This window comes from Bombus affinis, chromosome 8, assembly GCF_024516045.1.
Source record: "Bombus affinis isolate iyBomAffi1 chromosome 8, iyBomAffi1.2, whole genome shotgun sequence".
NCBI classification, from domain to species: domain Eukaryota; kingdom Metazoa; phylum Arthropoda; class Insecta; order Hymenoptera; family Apidae; genus Bombus; species Bombus affinis.
In genome coordinates, this window is record NC_066351.1 from 15773683 (window position 1) to 15792596 (window position 18914).

An 18914-nucleotide genomic window follows, 5' to 3' on the forward strand; every position below is an offset into this window, starting at 1 on the left:
GCGCAAAAAATTAAAGTTTATGTGTGTATTATTGCGATAATTGTTACTGGCAATAAGCACGCTATGGTTGTACCGATATTCTCTCGAACGTAACGTTTCAGAGTCGACGTAGTTTCCGCTGGGATTATGTAACTTTCATAAATCGTAGTAGATAAGTTGGAATAAGGAAACGGAATTTCTCTAAATGAAACATTCCCTCGATAGAAAATTAAACCGCGTGGCCATCGGTGTATCTTTAACTTAAAACTAAATTATAGTGGGAATTTGACGAACCACGTTACGAAAACGAATATTTAAACATTGAAAAATTCAAAGCCTGAGATTCGAAATTGAACGATTTAATTACTCGCGAAGATCAACGAGCCACGTCCCCGCAGACCCTCGATCACTCACGACGGCGTTCCTCTCGACGTGAACCGCAAATTCGCCGCAAAATCCTTGAAACATCGTCGGTGGCGATCATAAATCGCACGAACTTGATTCCGAACACATAAAAACCAACTGCGATGATCATCAATTTTTACGTTCCATCCTTACGAGATCTCCGTAATTCCTTTTCCCCTTTTTTACTTTATTCTCCAATTTCTTCGAAAGTTCCTCGAAATAATTCCTCTTATCGGACAGAAGAAAAAAATCCAGCGTCGAAATTGCAGCTAATTTTCTCACGATAAGTAACCGGCCGATAATCGAGTTGGTTTCGATCGCGTACACGGTGCTTCTCGAGGCCGGTGTATCGCGTGCAAAAATCGGTCAAGCGACCGACGGTGGTCTCGCCACTCAAAGCTAAGCTTTCGCATCGTTTCATTTGTTTTCGTCCATTGGTTGCCACGGCCGTGATCCACTCGATTTTTCCTATCGACGCAGTTTGTCTCTTCGTTCACTTTCGATAGTTTCTCGTCGAAATTCTCGATCGCAGATCGTCTCGCATTGCCGCGAAGAGGATAGTGGTCGCGTACGACGTTGAGTCATCGCGAAAAATTTGCATGTCACGCGTCGCGTGCCGTCACCTCTCGTTATCTCGTAATTGACCGGTCGATCGTTAGTTTCCTCTCGTCACGTGTACGTACATACTCACGTGTATCGTTGAAACTTTCATTTTAACGTGTTATCGATATCTTTGCGACTGAAAATCGTGACCACTTGCGACGCACCGTTCGACGAAATTGATTCTTTTCTTTTTTCTTTTTCTTCTTTTCTGGAAATCGTTCGAACGATCGATGGGAATGATTTTAATTTTAGTTAAGGATAAAGAAAAGAACAACGGGCAAGGTTGGTTGATCGATGTACATGTTAATCGAAAATATCGGAATTTATGTATGCCTCGGCTACGTTACAACGCGATACGCGAAACTGATGAACAAACAAAAGCGGCAATAGCTAACAACCATTTTCCTCTGATTAACATTTACTTTTTTCGTTGCTCTGTTTGTTACATAGTTTGAAAAAATACTGCTGTGCATTCACGGAAGCACACACACGTACAAAACAGCGTGCAAATATGCCATGTTATTGTCATTTTTCTGTTTTTATTTATTTTCTACGAGAAATGTATCGCGTTGTCGCATAGAGGCCTACTTTTTTTATTCTTCTATTTAACCGATAGCAATACCAGCAATATTGAAGGCAGAGTATTAGAACAGCGAGCAATATACCGAGAAGGATTAGCAGGAACGTAACAGCCAAATTGTCGACGTCGAAGCCCGCGTTAAAATCCTTGTCAGCCGGGCAATTCGCTCTCGAAGGATTTTCGTCCCACCATTTCTTCTCCAGAGCGTTTAATCTCCGTTCAATTGCCAGCTTGGTAATCCTTTAATTAAACATTTATCGTTACGCACTAAATGGAGCTTCGAACGAACGAGCTAATGGCAGTCGTTTTCTTCCACTTCGAGATTATATCATGGTAATATCGTTAGCCCGGTAACGCGTAGTTCAATTTTATGACTACGAGAGACTAGGATTTGACCGTTGCGATATCGTACGAAACCGAGCAGAACAAGGAAACGAATCGATTTGGATCGTTAGACTCACGCGTCATTGAGCTTCGTTCTCAAAGGAGAGTCCCTCTGTACCGCAAAAGCGAACGGTTTCTTGCCAAACTCTTCCCCGATCTGTCTGAAGTCGCAGTTCGTCAACATCAGATATTTTACGGTTATAGCTTCCGCTATAAAGGCGAACTCGTAAGTACGGTTTGCTTCCCGGACCATTTTCACCGCTTCTTCCACGCTTCGAACAAATCCCGTGTCTTCCATCGCAAGATACATCTTCGTGAACTTGTCCTCCAACGGATAATCCCACACGGCATAATCGGATCTCTTTGCTTCTGGTGTATTCTCGTCTAACGCCATACGTCTCCAGTTCCTATATATAGCAATGTTCATTTTACCATTCTGCAAGAACCGTTCGAATCGATGCTAACCCTGCTGCGTTACTTTCTAGCTCGTTCTAACTAGCTGTTTGCATCTCTGCAACGCCAAACGATACTTCAAACTCGGACAAGATGTGAGAACACCGTTGCATTGCTCGTTTCGACTCTACATCGAAGCGTTAAAAATCTTTGTTCGTCGAAACGAGAGCAAGATCGGAGTATAAAAATTCGAGGATCGCGGCAGGGTTGAGCGTAACTAGTCTAGAAGCAAGAAGCTTTCTTCGTCGGGTCATAAGAAAACAGTGGCTATATCGTGAATGAATAATTAATTATCATCGTGGGATGAATAATTTTAGGCCCTGAAAGAGGATTCATTTTTTAAGTGGAAAATGGCACTAAAAGGCAAAAGCGACTTACGCGTAGAACCATTCCTCCGTCCTTCTCATTGCTAAGAAATATCTGAAAGCCGAGGAATTGGCCACGGTGGAATACTGAACTCGATACTGCTTTCTAAGGTCGTCCATGGACTCGATGTTTCTCTCCAACCGTTCTAGAGTTTCATAGGCCGCGAGATTGGCAGAGTAAGCGGCGACCATGACGAAGCCAAACAGCCACCAGGTCCCGGCCACTATTTTCCCTGATAAATTTTTGGGCATTTCTCCTCCTCCGTGGGGAGTGATTGACGTGAACGCGAACCAGAAACACTCCTTCAACGAGGAGAATCGATCGTCCGCCTCGTTCCGATACTTTGCCCGATTGTTCCGGTAGCTAAAGGGCGAGTACCTCTCCAGACTATATAATAGAAATATCGTGAAGAGGAAAGCGAACGCAAAACCTATCCAGACATCGATCTCCAAGATCATTAGGAATCTGAGGAACGGGACTTGCCTCCTTTTCTTCAGCATCATTATCGTGAAACCGCTTGGTCTTTGGTACGGAACAGCGAAGTCGACTACCTGGGTATCATACCATTATACCACTAACTTTTACCAACTTTTTATCATCGAGAAGTTCGATCGTCGGTTACTGGTTAGCTTACCGGTAAAGCGATTCGAATTAAACAATTTTAAAAGCGAAGTAAAAGTAATAGAATAATAATTTCAAGATAACTGCTTATTCGACGCAATGTGGTTTTCTCGAACTTTGCCTCTCGCTTAAAACTTTTCAAACATTCCCTCTCTCTCTCTTTCTCTCTTTTCGATCATACCGCGTTCTTAAAGATCTCGCACGAGCAAATTTCCACGCGTATTCTACGAATCGCTTTTTAGTCGCTGCCAATGTTCGAACGATTTTGAAACGCTCATCATCGACGCGGAATTCACATTCCGCCATCGCGATATAAAATAGATGTATCAAATATACGTCTGTGTATCAATTGATCTTTCCGGGCGTTTCGTTCGTCGCTTAGGACACGAAAAGAAATTTTATATTCTTTTTACGACGCGGCAAGGATCGATAAATACCTGAGCCCTGCTGGATGTGATCCATATGGGTCCGACAGCGATGTCCGACGTATTGCTCGTTAACTCGTAGATCATACCGTTCCAAAGCCCGGTCTTCGGGTCCAAATCCCCGTATTTTTCGTCGAAAGACTTTCTGATCGTGTAATCGAAACCCGCCAACGATCCAATGTCGTTCAGAAGATCGATGCAATATCCGTAAAAAGCGCCACTGGTATTATTGTACATGACATACGGTGGAGCGATTCCCGTTACCGCCCGATAGATCGGTCTGCTTCCGATGGTCATTTCTTACTTTTATCTACTTTTCTCTTGGCTTGGTTGCAGTTTTATGGCCGCGAGATACACCTATCTAATTTCGCAGAAAGATCGAGCGATGTTCACCCCTTTTGTTCTATAACCTCGTGAAAATCTTACGCTCTATCGCGGTTATATTCGGCTATTTGTTAGAGAAACGTTGCTTTCGATCGTAGGATAAAAGGTATATTATAAGACGTTAAGGGAAAGAACAGTTCAGAGATTAATAGATTCACGGTATTCCAGGAACAAAGTGGAATAGAATTTTTGGTGTAAATAAAATAGCAAAATATTTCCCGGCAATGTGTCTCTATCGAATTCTTCTTATATTCAAATGTTCGTGTCTTTCAAACAGGCAAACAAACGTAGCAAAGGAAAGTGTAAGAGTTTAAAAGCAGGTAATAGTAGTAACTGGTCGCATATCCGACACGTCTGACCAGTCGCCAACTTGTTCTACTTACACGCGACTACTGCACGCTTTCTCCGAAATAATCAACAGGCTAAATAAAGGATAGTCGATAATACGGCAAGCACGGACACGTATCTGACACGATCACTGTCCATAATTGGAATTGTTACATTCAATTTGCAAAGCACGCCACGATATTAACAACGAAAACGCAAATGACAAAGTTCGGAGAAGTGGATTCGAGTGTCCGTTTCCGGGTCGAAACTGAGGCTTCCGTAAATTTGTTCGTGTCGCCGAGACGTCTTAGAACGTCAAATCCCTGTACTTAAGGCGCTATTAATCTTCGTAGCTCGGAAGCCTGACACTATACACGTACTCTGATCGCAATCGTGGACGACGAGCGACGTCATAAATTTCGTAGTTAAAGCCGGTGCCGCGGTTTCGAGTAATTAATGCAACCGGTGATGGACACGCGGATAAATCTGTCCTTGGTAAGCTTTCGTCTTAGCCTTTTCGAAAAGCCTAGCCAAATATGTATACACCTTTAAATCCGTACGAATTGAAATTGAACAATTCAGAACGAGAATTAATTGCGTTTATATTCGTCGCAATTATATTATTTAATTATAAGTAACTATTCGCAACCCTTGGTGATCAACTCAGGGATCGCACGTGTAATTTCGTAGTTGGGTAATTCAAGGTGTTTCGCGTAATAACGAGAATAGAAACACGTGATAGAACGATGTACAATATCTTAATAATTAATCAATTTTGCTGTCATATACAGAGCTCGTTCGCGTTTCTCAATTTTAATAAAAAAAAAAAAAAAAAAAAAAAAAGGAAAACATCGAAGATATTTACTGGTGTTAATTCGATAGCCAGGAATCGTATAGATCGAAACAGAATATAACAAACGTTGGAATTCAGGGAAATTGGAACGTATCTCTGAGCGATCGGTCGAGTGGTAAATCTCGAGAGAAATAAGGGTGGTAAGAGTGGCGTACCATGCGATATAATTACGAATCTCATCGAGCCGCAAGCCAGATGACGATATCTATGGATCGGTTATTAATTCGTCGGCAACCTTTTGGCAGAGCCGATATCGAAATCGTGAATTTATTGCCGGTGGCAGCGTGCTACAACAAAGGCAGGCCAATTCGGCTTTGCCAGGAGAATTAACGACGTAAATTTATCGTCGTTGCAGCCGTGGTTAGATTCGCTTTCACTGCCTCTCCCCCTTTTTTTTACCGCCCCGAAATATCGTCATATTTGCGCGCGGTCCACGTTCCCGCGATTAATAACCCGAAAAACCACCGCTGCCCTCGAAAATTGGATTATGAATTTCCATCCCCGGGAAAGGAGAAAAGCTGCAAAAAGGCAAGGGAGGCCGATAGAAGAGCGCGGCGGTATAACGAGGACGAAACGAAAAAGCGTGGAGAACGCGATCGCCAAGCGAACTTTAATTGCCGCGAGTCACTGAATCCCGATAAAATAAACGAAAAAACGCGGCGCCGTCGAAAAAGACCGGATCGTTTGATGCAATTCGTGGGAAATTAGCACCGATATCGTCGCTGCATTAAATCAGAAACTGTAACGGACCTCTCCTATTTCTTTCGATCACGTTGGAAAATTGCAAAATTTCGATACGTTCTTAACGTTCTCGGTTTCTTGCCCCGCGTTTCGCGATAAAGGGCAATTTTACGTTAGAAAGGCGATCGTTCGATCGGAGTACATTAACGCGTTTAATCCCTGAACGACGACAATAGATCGTACCCGCAAATTTTGGGAATCCTTGTGGAAAGCCGCTGCGTTGGTCGGAAACTTCCCAATGGCTGTAGGAAGTTGTTGGCTACAAACGGTGACTGTAAATCTTCGAGAAGGCTGATTCTCGGCTTCGTTTCTATACTATGTAGCTAGTTGCCGCGGCAATGGCACACTGAAAGCTTGCCCACTGCTTTTCCACCGTCTCTTTTCCCTCTCCTCGCTTTCGGTCTGTTCCTCGACTTTTCCCTCTCTGTCTCGCCCGCTCTTTCTTTTCTTCTCCCCCCCCCTTTTTTTTTTTTTACACAAAGTATTTCTTTTCTAACAATGCCGAGCACTATAGTTAGGCGCCGTATTGTAAAATCACCGGCGAGCTTTTTCCACGTATTCGCGCGCAAATTGGAGCACCTTGACATGCACACACATAGATACGTTTGTTGCTTCCCATTCTTCGATTTTCCCGACGTATGATATTGTCTCCGTGGCTGTGCGTCTGTTCGGAGTTAGTTGCACAGGGGAGAGACAAGGGGAGAGAAAGAGAGCGAGAAATCGAAGGAAAGAGGCAGACACGGACGAGAATGCAGTCCTTGACGAAATACCCTCGCCTTTCTATCTTCCAGTCGTCGAATGAATCCTCATTATCAAATGACGTTACTTTCGGTAAAGAGAAAGGGAACGACGTTGAGAACTAGTAATTAGAATCTTCTTAGTAGAGTCACATTTGGTCTTTACGAGCTTCTCGGTATCTTGTATGTCTCTCTCTCTCTCTCTCTCTCTCTCCATTTATCTATCTATCTATCTATCTATCTATCTATCTCTTCTTTTTCTTTAATTAACGAGAAACGATTCCTCCGTTGTTTTAAGACTCTCTTTAATCGCGAAAATGTTTGGAACTTGTAAATACTTTGTATCTATATGTAGTATCTTAATGGGTCTTAGAGGAAAGGACAAGTAATGATGTTTTGATTTAATTAATAATATTCGAAGCAACGAAATAATTACAATGCTGTCGTACGTCTTATTTTCAGACGCGGCTTTCGACTTCCCGATTCACACTCTTCGGCTTCTACACTCGCTCGCTCTCGCTTCTCAATTCACACTCTGCACACCTTTTGCATCCGTTCTCTCCGGCTTCTCAATTAATACTGACTTCAACGTCTCTTTTGTCTTTTCCCGTCGTTCGAGACACGTGTCCCGAAACGCGCGTGGCCAGGGTCACGCGGGCCCTTTCCACGAAACTATCCACTTAAAAAGGATCGACGACACATTGATGTACCCGACGATGCCGCGGCTCTCGCGACATTGTTTACGATTCGGCAGATATCTTAGGCCTTTTGTCCACGATACTACATATATATTATGTGTATCGCGCAATTTCAACATATTTTGTATAACACATGTAATTATGAGACATGTAATTATTCATTTAATTAATATAATATGGATACATAGGACATATAATTCTCTACGGTAAATATCGAAATATTTTCGTAAGCCAATGTATATCGAAACGTGGAGTTTTAACTGTTTATTTTTAATTAGCCGGAAATTAACTTCGCAGATTCGATATACGTAACATTCATTTTGTCAGATATTAACATATTCCAGTGCAATTTTCGTTCGGTTAATACCACGATAACGGCCAATGAGATGCGAATTTTCGATAAATAATTCTTTATGACGACAGCGATGGAGAGGAGAAGTATAACGAGGATACCAGTTTCATCGACAAAATTCACATATTTTCTATGAATATATATCCCGATCGGTGACACTTTGGACATGCCGCTGCCACTCTAATTGAAATCGCTGTATTAACTGGATAGCCGCTGGTCCCGATGCAATTCGTTTGCTTTCGCGAGTATTCGACCATCGTTTATTCAACACCTCGGAATGGATGGAACGCGTAATTCTTTTAAACGAGAACTCTTTGGCCGACGAATTCTGCGAATTTCATGCAAAGTGCCATAGCAAAAAGTGACTCGTCACGCCGCCCTACCACGAGAGTCAACGAAAAGGGCAAACGAAGCGTGTCGATTTTTCCACTCGTGGTATATGCATACCGACCAGATTTTTCTCAAATATCTGACTGCAAACGTAGGCGAATACGCTGTGGCGTCCCATTAAAAACATTGAAATTAACATTCAGGAATAATATTCGTAATAAACGTAACGAAATCCAATCTAACACCAGTCTAAGATCCGAATAATATTATATTGTACTTCTCATCAAATATAACAATGTTTTACAATACAAATTAAAACCAAGTAAAATAGCTATTTTACAGAATGTATTCTATTTTCTATTTTCTAGAATCTATTTTCCTTTTTTTTTTTTTTTTTTTATTTATTAAATAGGCAAGTTTTACGTGCGATAAATTGCGTCTGAGGACGAGGGAGTCTTTTTTGTGTGAAATGGTGCATTAATTTTACAACATTAATGCAGTTTTCGAAGAGACTATATTAAAAGTCATACAATCTGGCGAGTATGAAAAATTGTAATCGAAATAACCATCACTGCTGCGCTCTTGCCATCGCTCGCTCAATTGTCTCCGGAAAATGAAGCGTCCATCATGGTGTCAATAAAGAAAACGACTTTTAACGCGTAGATTTTCCTCCTATGAAAGAAAAAAATATTTTGTTAATGCTATGTGTAGATGTTAAGTCGATTGAAATGTTCAGAGCAATACGCTCAGAACACGTTGGGTCAATCATTGAAATCTCTCTTCAATTATTTGTCATCATGTCAGAAAGGAATTTTACTAAAAGAACGTAATCTCAATTTAACACCACGTTGAATGCCACGGGTGTCACCGGTGACCTCAGTGAGATAAATTCATTACTGACGATTATACACAGTAACATATCTCTTGTAGGTAATATTTCAACGTTATATGTATCGCATAATAAATAATTCATCGTGGCGGCACGGGTAATCCCTAAAACTAGGGTGGCATTCAACGCGTTAATATAGAAAAATAAGGAGAGAACTGAAACAAACCTTATGATCTTAAACTTCTTTTACACGCATATCTTTCGTTTGTATGTCCAATACTACAGGATGCGTACTAACAGATGCAATCAAAAATCTGTAAATAGATATTATATATAATGCCAAGTCTTAAATTTTATATAATCGATACATTATGATTAATATTTCATCGTTATATTTTATATGATTTCTTGTTTGATTTTTAAGGATACGTAATGATTTTTGTGCAAATTTACTTTCCGTTTTTCAATACGTTTTATTCATTTCCTCAGCCAGGAACTGCTATAAGCGCCTGTAAACATAAAAAGTAATATAAATATATTACATAAAAACAATGCACCGAGTTTTAACATAGAACGTAATAAATTAATGCACTTTACACGTAGATTACATGTGAGTCAAATAAAATCAGTAATGCGATTGTTATTAAAAATTCCTTCAGAATCTTAAAGTTCAAGAGTATATCTTGTTAGATATAAATAGCATATTTTACGTAAGTATAATTTCAGTTATCAGCCTAGATTTCAATAATGAACCCAGACAACCTTCGCTAAAGTTGGTATACGAGCATATTTTGGTTGTCAGAGGTAAAAACACCGTCTAGGCTGGACAATTTCCTCGTATTAATTAAGTTCCTACAGAATAATTATATAACAGAATGATTAGATTTTCGTTAGAATTATTATCGGTTGAAAATGATGTCAGTCACATATTGGGTGCATATAATTAACAAAAATAAACCACTTTGTATTATAATTTCCTATTCGTTTTCTAACTTTGAAGTCTAACGATGAATTCAACTTCGCTGGCAATGATTACAAATTATTAATTCCTTTAAAAATATAGAGTTGCTTAATGGCTGCAATATAATTTATATATTCAATATCGAATAAATAAAGATTAATATGTTTAAACATATGAAACGTCTGCGCTTTAAATATCCGACTAATGACAAAATATGGATTAAAATTATATATACTTATATAAATATCCCACCCGAAGATTAAGACAGAATTATGCATAATAACACTTTGACAAAATCTACTCACCTCGTACCAGTAGTTTCAAGTACGCAAGCCTATCTTGTAATTGCAGACTCTCTTCTGTCAGAAATATAGATACATTGCAGACTTTACAATGTATCTCTCGTTTGATGATCGTCTGAAACGCGTGCCCTGATCTACGCTGCGAGCGTCGACATTGAGGCTCTGCTCCATTTGGAGCAGAAAAGAATTTCATTCATTCTCTGAAAAAGAATTCCTTTCGCTCGGCGATTCCACGCGTTCGAGTTTACACATCCATATTCTCTATTTCGTCGCAACTTAGAAGCTGGACAAACGACGTTTTCTCGCCAATGTACGAGTTATATTTAATATTTAATAAAAACACGTAATGTCTGTGTAGTAAGAGACAGTGACGATACAGTGGAGACGACTGTACTGTAATCGACGAGTCGCCGTTACAAATCACATAAACCGCGTGATAAGAGGAAGACAAGGTCGGTTATCATTGACATCAAGTTCGAGCTCCGCTGACAAACGTAAAGACGTATGTACGATCGAAGCAGCTCCAAGTGCTTAAGCAGCTAGTGGAGGGATCGCCGTCCATTATCGTAATCGCTCTCTCGCCCTTCATCCTCGGAGACGAACACACAATCTCCGTGTTTGATCCGGCAGAGGTATAAATGCAGAGGTGAAGAAATGGTTAACAGGACAAAATAGGAGCAAGGAAAATACATAGAAATATGTACTGTTCTCTATCGCTCACCGTTATCCGTTGCTATATTTATATATGCGATTCTTGCAGCCAATACACGCGCTTATCTTCGATTATACCGGGTCTGTCAGAAGTAAGCGATCAGATGCGCATTCCTTTGCCTGGTCATTTTTCTCATCTCTGCGAATATACTCGAAGGAACGAAATACCCATTAGTATACCTGCCAATACCCAAAGTATCGGTTCAAGTAACGAGCGAGTCAGCGAGTCGTATAGTAGAGGATATAGTCGGAAATTAATAGCCAGAATTCAAAGCATCGTATCAATGTTCTCTCTTCAGTGCTCTCAATTCAGGAAGATAATTCGTAGATGGTGTGTCGTTTAATTGTTTAGATACAGCAATAAAAAATTATTACAGCTGAAGAGTACCGCCCTCGAATGACGATAATGTAATGTTAAAGGGTCGAGCGGCCACAAAGAGTACAATGATGTTCGGAACAGCATTAATGGGTCGAGCGACCAAAAAAATATATAGGGTGTTCAAGGCCAGCACAATGGTGCTGTACCGAAAATTGTTCACAAGGACCATAACGATGCTACACCAGAAATAGTTCGTGATAGTTAGCAACGGCTAAATTAATAACCCAGCCGCCGGGCGATTAACAAGTAGTTAGGCGAGTAACAACGCAACCAAGTTATATGCAGCTAGCAATGTTTACAAAGTAACGATTATTATAATACGAGAATACAATAATAATAAATGAACTGAAAAGCGATTGGAAATTTGTCAATCACAATTTATATAATAGTTATATCGTAGGATTAAGATCAGATAGAGAGACAAAATATGGTTAAAGAATAATGCAAGTCGTTTAAAATAGATTTTATGAAAATATATTTTTCCGTTTCATATTATATCTTCAAATAAACAAAATTTTCCGAAGGAAAGGCAAATATTATAGTTCATATAAAAAGTGAATAGAAAAAATACAAAATATTTTCATAATAAAAATTTGTACTATAAACTCACATTATTAAAAGATTTATGTTGAAGATTTCCTGAAAGAAATGCGGCGATATTTAAAAATAATAGATTTTTAATAAAAACAGAATAGAGAGTTCCTTTATATTACATTCACCATGATTTTTAAATTCTCTCTAAACAAATATACTTTTCATTATGCTTAATTGCCTATAACTTTATTTAAAACATCAATATGAAAATGTCGATCTTACTGCCAAAATGAGGCAAGCAAATATGTTGCAAGCATTTTCATATAACAAAGTTTACTATCTTTTAATGATTAACATTTATCTCAAATGAATTCTCAAACGATTATAAAAAGAAAATTCATTTGAAAAGAGATATATTTTGTAACGCTATTTAAGACAAAAAATAATACTGTTATTACTTTCTATTGTAATTAGAATGTCCCTATTCTTTTAGGAAATTCACAACTCACATTTAAGTTCGAGAAATTTAACAGATATACCAATGTCAAAATACTTTCGCTTAATTATCACCTATAAGTAGTACGATTACGTGTACATATGTACGAATAGAGATAATGTACAAGGTAAAACAGACAATCTTTGATACAGACACATATATACGCCTGTGCAATTTTATTTTGTTCTTAAAAAGGTAAGTTACCAAATTACTTTGATATTGGTATCAGTCAATATTAAACGCACTTCTCGCTTATAAGCTAATTTCATATTTTTTTATAATCATAAAGAACAAAACTAAAGATACGATCAGAGTATATACTTTCACTTTGGAAATCTATTGGATCAAATGAAATGACAAACTATGAATGGTATATAGTATATACTATGACAATACAGTAGCAATAAAAGTTAATATACATTATTTGTAATATTTACATATTGTTTCATGAAGTAAAATCCTATGAGATTATACATTACTATTTATATGTTAGCATGGCAAAAATTTATGAAATAACACTGTTCTACTATTGACAACTTAGGGTTCATTTTTCCACTATATGCGATTCTCTTCTTTAGAAATCGGTGTTACTGGCAACTCAACTTGTTCCTTTACCATTAAAAATGATATGATTGTGTTGCTAATCAATGTTTTTAACAGTATTTTGATTTCTTTTTTACAATTCAGTCAAAAAAAAAATACCTGCCAAAATCTTCGCAACTTGACAATACATATAACAAATTCATAACAAATTAGTATTTTTTAAAATGAATATACTTTATATTCGCAAATTTATATTCGTAAAAGAATAACTACACTGCATAATATATTATATATTTATAATTAATCTACACTTCATCGGTCTCAAAAAATTGAAAAAATAGTCAAAAATTCATAGAACATCGTATTAAGATTCTTTTAAATTCGAGAAATGGGTAAAGTTAGAGCATTAAAAATGACTGTACGTTATATAAGGCAGACCGATCTAACGTAACGTAACATTCATAAAACAAAGATTTCGACTGTTTTCTCATCATCGATAAGATATTTTAGACTTGCTTATTGAAGTAATGTCGAGAAACTATCTCGGCCCAGAGAATTTCAACCCTTTGAAACAATGTGGAGTGATTCATCCAAAGTAATGAAGAACGTAGATTCTATAATTTGGACGATCGTTCCGAAGACAACAATCTGTACTAAGCTTTTATTGCTGCTAGCATTTCCAATAAAACGGACATAGATTTTACATTTGAAGACAAAATAATAAGAAGAAATCAAAGAAAAATGTTTGTAAAGATGTAATGCTACTATTTTTATCCCAAAACGCTATGTTATGATATAAAATGTGAGAAAGATGATCGGTCGCAAACGTTGTTGGAAAAAATGAGTGAAGACTACCAATGCAAACTATCGATTCTTCTCAATCGATTAAAGAAACAGAAGTTATTTTAATTCTGCAATTTTTAATAGCGTCTCCTTTTATTAGGATAATCATTCTGACGATTACGATCATTTCCACCTTGCCAACGTCCACCAGCACTATTTCCACGACCACCACCCCTATTACCACCCATATTGACCCTCGTATCCCTCAAATCCATTTGACTACGATCATCGTTGTAAACCCCACGACTACCACGATCCATATTATTATAAGCATTCATAAATGTCTTTGGATCCTAATCATCATTATAGAGAAAAATGAATTTAATTATTACGTGTAGAGCAAAAGCACAATAATATTTTAAGGTCAATGGATTCGAAAGTTATGTGCCGACAATATCACCGAAATGCCAATGATTTTCATTTAATACGGTGAATAACGGTGTTTTGTAAATTTTGGATGTACCATAAATACATTTCACGGTTCAGGGCGCCCATCCATGTTTGTCAGCAGCACAGGTCATCGTCAATTTTCGTCAAATCACATAGAAAAGAAAGGGGAAAACACAATGTTAGATGTTGTTCGCAGATGGAGAATGCTTGAATGCTTGTAAACTAAAAAAAATCGATTCTATTTATTATAACCTACGGATAAAAATTAGGATGTTCAGAAATTAGTCACGTACGATGTAGATTGAAATAAACGATCGCTGCTTAAACGTACTGAACTTGCAGTACAATCAAAAACTAAAAATTTTAAGCATAGAGAGAAGAATTCGTCCAATAAAACCTTAATCTATCTATGCAACTTGTATGTTGCATTATCTACATAGAATTAATAAAAATTCCCTAACATTTCTTCAAAATTTTGTATATTTATTGCTTCCAAATGTCAACGGTTAATTCCATAACATTGAATATTAATAAGTGTTCCACCATGATGAAATCTTCCAATGAGCGATAGATGCATTAAGATATTTTTATTAGCATAGAATAAAACTTTTAGAGAAGCCGCGCCAAGTTTGAGAAAAATAAAAAGTGTGACATATTTCAATAGTTGTTTGTTACAGATAATAGGAAACATGTCACTCGTATTCGTAAATAGCGAGGAGACTAGCAGAAATTGCACGATATATTATTATATGAATGTAGATAAAAGGTTTCAAACATAACATGTGATATGTTTTTCTTATTAGGTAAATTAATTTACAATTAAGTACTTATTTTACGTCGTAAGAAAATTAAGTAAAAAATTTGATTTTAGTGCCCATTCATACATCTCTACAGGCCAATTAATTAATATTATTAGTGTGAGATATACATTTGATATTAAACAGATTTCGTTGCACATATTAAAATCCTGTTATATTGGAAAGCATGTTTCATGAGAATACTCTTAAAGTTCTTTCATTTATGTTTTTTTGCGAAAGTGTTCACTAATAATACTTTTTTACCGTGCAAGAACATAGTTCAAGTTTTTTCCAACAAAAAATTCCCGTATATAGATATAATAATGTTTCATAGTATCACCAAATGGAAATACACATAAATGAAATATCAAAGAAATACTTTAAGAAAAAACAAATATTTTGTGAAAAATATATACAGGATGTTTCCAAGATCGTAAAATTGAGTAGACGCATAGTTAAAAAATATTCAAACTCGATTTTCTCGAAAACGGAACTCTGTGTGAACAAATTTTATTGTATATTTCCGACTTACTTCTACGTTAGGAATCACTTTCTTTCCAGTTGTATCACGAATTCGGAAATACTCTGTATATATATATATATATATATATATATAAAATGATAATTTAATGGGATACATTACCACTGGCATGTTGCTTCCACCTATAATAAAGTAAAATTTACAATTAAAAATAATTTTAACAAATTATGGTGTAGAAATTTTATATGTAATAAAAACATACACATTTCATATTTCATAAACATTTTCTATTTCAAAAAGAACTAATTCAATTCAAATTCAATTAATAAATAAATATGCGTCAGATTGGAAAAACTTTAAAATTTATAAAAAATGACATTTTCAGACTTACCATCAGGTTGTCCAAATCCATCGCGGTCGTTACTAATGGGATCATAACCTTTCCCTACTATTCCACTTCCTCCGCCTCCTCTCATTGCTTGTCCCTTAAATAAAAAAGAAACATAACTTTAAACATTAGTAAGAAATATGAATATTCTAATAACATTTCATATTCCGAAATCATCATAAGCAGTACGTAATATGCCCCCATTATGCCTCTATAATAATAATAATAAATGCTAATAATAAATAAAAGAAAATAAACACATTGTGAAATACATAAGAAGTAATAGTCTTATGATGTAACCTATGCACGTATTTTTCAAATAATTTTTTAAAAATTTCATTTGTTATAGAAATTTTTTGTGATCTTGAAATTTGTTTTTGTTGAAAGTATGAAGTAATTACCTGCAAAAATAAATTATTTTCCTGTTGACGCCTATGCAGCTCCTCTTCTTGTCTTCTAATAGCCATTGCCATTTCTTCTTGCTGTCGCCTTCGTAACTCTTCCTCGCGTGTTCTTTGTTCTTCAGCCTGTCTTTCTTTCATTTCCCATTCTCTTTTTTGCCTCTCACGATCAGCCTCACGCATACGCAATTCTATAATCAATCAAAACCAATTTATGAGGACACACTGCTTATGTTATACGTATCAAAACAATATCTTTTAATGCTTTTAAATATCTACCTTCTCTTAAACGCTTAGTTTCGAACTCGCATCGTTCGAACTCCATTTGAGCTTCCAATTTTTCTTCCTCGATTGCCATTTCTCTTTCTATTGCTTCTATTTTTTGTTTACGTAATTCATAAAGTTGTTTCCATCTTGTTCCATACTCATATTCAAAACTTCCTACTTCTGCAAATCTTGGACCAATTTCACGAGCTTTAAAAAATTCAGTAGTTCGGGGTAAACTTTTATCCGGATAACCATCTATATCGTCTTGTTGTTCAAATAATTCAACAATCACAGGTAATGGAGACCTATAATATAAATATCTCATGTAAATCTTCAAGAGCTTTCTTTATCTTATCTAATATAATTATGTTTAATATAAGATTTTGTGTTCCAATCTTCAGCACACAATACAAACATCTGTTGTATTATGCTTCCTTTGGGAACTATTTTTCTTTCCCCCAATATTATTAATACTTAGGCACTTGTTGATAAGGAAAATACATCAAACAAGCGTGGCATTGGGCTAACAGACTTTTTGAATTTTTACTTATATTGGAAACATACGCTGTTAGACGGTAGCATCCTTCTGTGCATTTCCGCAAAGCAAGTTGGGCTGAGTTCTTCTTGCAAAATTCTATAATTCCTTCTCCACTGGACTTCCCCTTTTTATCTACTATAACTATAGCACGTTCAATTTCACCAAAGACACTGAATGCTTTTTCAAGCAATTCATTTGAAATCCAAGGTGTAAGATTCTTAACTTTAATTGTTGAATCAAGAGGAGCAAATCGAACTTTAAGTGCACGTCCTTTAACCATTTTGCGATCTAATTCATGTTTTGCTTTCTCAGCATTTACCCTGTAATCCTGTAAAGAATAACGATTATTTTGTAGTTTAACAATGTATATATGTATATAAATATGTATATAATATACGTATCATCATAAAAATAACAGCCAAACATTATTATCATTTTTTATCAAACGGTAATTAATTTAATCATTTTGTTTATGTAAGAATATTATAAAAGAAAAAAAACAAAACTTATTGAACTTGCCATTTTAACAAATGAAAAGTTTTTCTCTTTATTTAGAAAAAGTTCAGATGTTTCACCATATTGTTGAAACATCTGTTGGATCTCCTCTTCTGTAACGTCATTTGTCAAGTTTCCAATATATAGACGATTACGACCGCTAAATTTTTTTTCTATAGTTTCTTGAGGTGGCAAATCATGCGTAGGTCCACTAATACTCATAATTCGCTCCATTATGCGATCCTAACCATAAAAATAAGAGCAATATTAATTATCTCTAATATGTAGAAATTCTGGCAAAGAAAAGCAACATTTACCGGTAGTAAATATTGCTCACTCATAGTGATAGAATTATTAACGTATAATACGCAAAATTTGAGATGTACCGATCTGAGAAATATTAATATAATCACTCAAGTACTTCTATATTTTATTTAAATTATATTTGCCATAGTAAAATATGCAATAATATAGTAATGTATAGTAATGTAGTAATATATGAAATATAATCAACTATGTGTACTGAATCATAAAAAAAATTAACTTTGCTTAGTCGCAACACTACAATAAACTAAGTATATAATACAAACAGAGATTATAGTTATAAATAATAGCGTTTAATAAATTAAAAAGCTAGCAGTTTACAACCAGTCGTAGTATGTATTACGCATCAGTTTATAGCAAAAATGGCGATAGAAACAAAAAATATATTTTTTAAATGTATATAAAAAGAAATATATATAATTTCATACGGGTCCATCGCTATATCTGTTTCCTCCGCTCATTCCGCCACCGCGTCCACCAGAAAAACGTGCTCCTCCTCTTCGACCACGCGGATTGCGATTATCGCCCGGAGGATTCCGTTCCCGTGGATTTTCATTACTATTTTCTGTAGAAATATTCTGAGGTTCTTGTATTACTTTAGGTGTTTCAATTCCTGCCATCGCTCAGATGTTTCAAGCAGTAATTATTAAGAATAAACTCCGTCGTGAAACAGTTCGACTCACTTTCGACTTTCCGGATAAATAAATGGCGTCCTAAAACGAAGTGGTAAGATTGGTGATCCACCAATGGCAGCCAGAGAGCAGAGGAACAATTCCCCTATGTAGCTCCATTCTCGGTGCATTATGGGTACATTTCTCTAAGAACATAATAGGTTATTTCATTAGTAGGAATTACATTTGATTGGTTAATTCAGACAGATAAAACATTTAATGGATGTATGATAGATGAGATTAACCGAAAGTGATATTTCAACACTAACAGGATTTTGACGTTCGAAAACGTCTTAGCAACGGTATGAAAAGAGAAACCTCAGCTT

General features: G+C 36.4%; 2 protein-coding genes across 8 annotated transcripts; both read right to left on the reverse strand.

Moving 5' to 3' along the window:
- Positions 1-1018: 1018 nt before the first annotated feature.
- On the reverse strand, positions 1019-5528 carry LOC126919752 (ionotropic receptor 25a-like). Its single transcript, XM_050729331.1, has 4 exons — positions 3829-5528; positions 2783-3321; positions 2029-2358; positions 1019-1807 (listed from the first exon to the last, which is right to left on the reverse strand). Exons 1-4 carry the CDS (start codon positions 4111-4113, stop codon positions 1531-1533), a joined length of 1431 nt encoding a protein of 476 aa, XP_050585288.1. The 5' UTR covers positions 4114-5528; the 3' UTR covers positions 1019-1530.
- Positions 5529-8733: 3205 nt separating this feature from the next.
- LOC126919744 (hrp65 protein-like) lies at positions 8734-18689 on the reverse strand. Of its 7 annotated transcripts, none has more exons than XM_050729314.1 (11): positions 18346-18683; positions 17618-17836; positions 17125-17426; positions 16573-16865; positions 16294-16484; positions 15896-15989; positions 15667-15686; positions 11052-14129; positions 10334-10940; positions 9294-9576; positions 8734-8910 (listed from the first exon to the last, which is right to left on the reverse strand). In XM_050729314.1, the coding sequence occupies exons 1-8, from the start codon at positions 18535-18537 to the stop codon at positions 13914-13916; spliced, it is 1527 nt and encodes a 508-aa protein (XP_050585271.1). In that variant the 5' UTR covers positions 18538-18683; the 3' UTR covers positions 8734-8910; positions 9294-9576; positions 10334-10940; positions 11052-13913. The 7 variants fall into 7 exon arrangements, with proteins under 7 accessions (XP_050585271.1, XP_050585272.1, XP_050585270.1 ...); XM_050729315.1 differs by having other exon boundaries at positions 9294-9381; positions 9521-9576; positions 10334-14129; XM_050729313.1 differs by having other exon boundaries at positions 10334-14129; positions 18346-18689.
- Positions 18690-18914: the final 225 nt, after the last annotated feature.

Excerpts from the sequence above, each read along its gene's own strand:
- LOC126919744 (XM_050729313.1), bottom strand. The coding sequence starts at position 18,537 with ATGGCAGGAATTGAAACACCTAAAGTAATACAAGAACCTCAGAATATT. Across the intron at positions 17,427-17,617 it reads ACTTTTCATTTGTTAAAATG|GATTACAGGGTAAATGCTGA; the intron begins GCAAGTTCAATA and ends TATTCTTTACAG. Across the intron at positions 15,990-16,293 it reads AAAATAATTTATTTTTGCAG|GGACAAGCAATGAGAGGAGG; the intron begins GTAATTACTTCA and ends TTTTTATTTAAG.
- LOC126919752 (XM_050729331.1), bottom strand. The coding sequence starts at position 4,113 with ATGACCATCGGAAGCAGACCGATCTATCGGGCGGTAACGGGAATCGCT. Across the intron at positions 3,322-3,828 it reads TCACATCCAGCAGGGCTCAG|GTAGTCGACTTCGCTGTTCC; the intron begins GTATTTATCGAT and ends TATGATACCCAG. Across the intron at positions 1,808-2,028 it reads AGAACGAAGCTCAATGACGC|GATTACCAAGCTGGCAATTG; the intron begins GTGAGTCTAACG and ends GTTTAATTAAAG.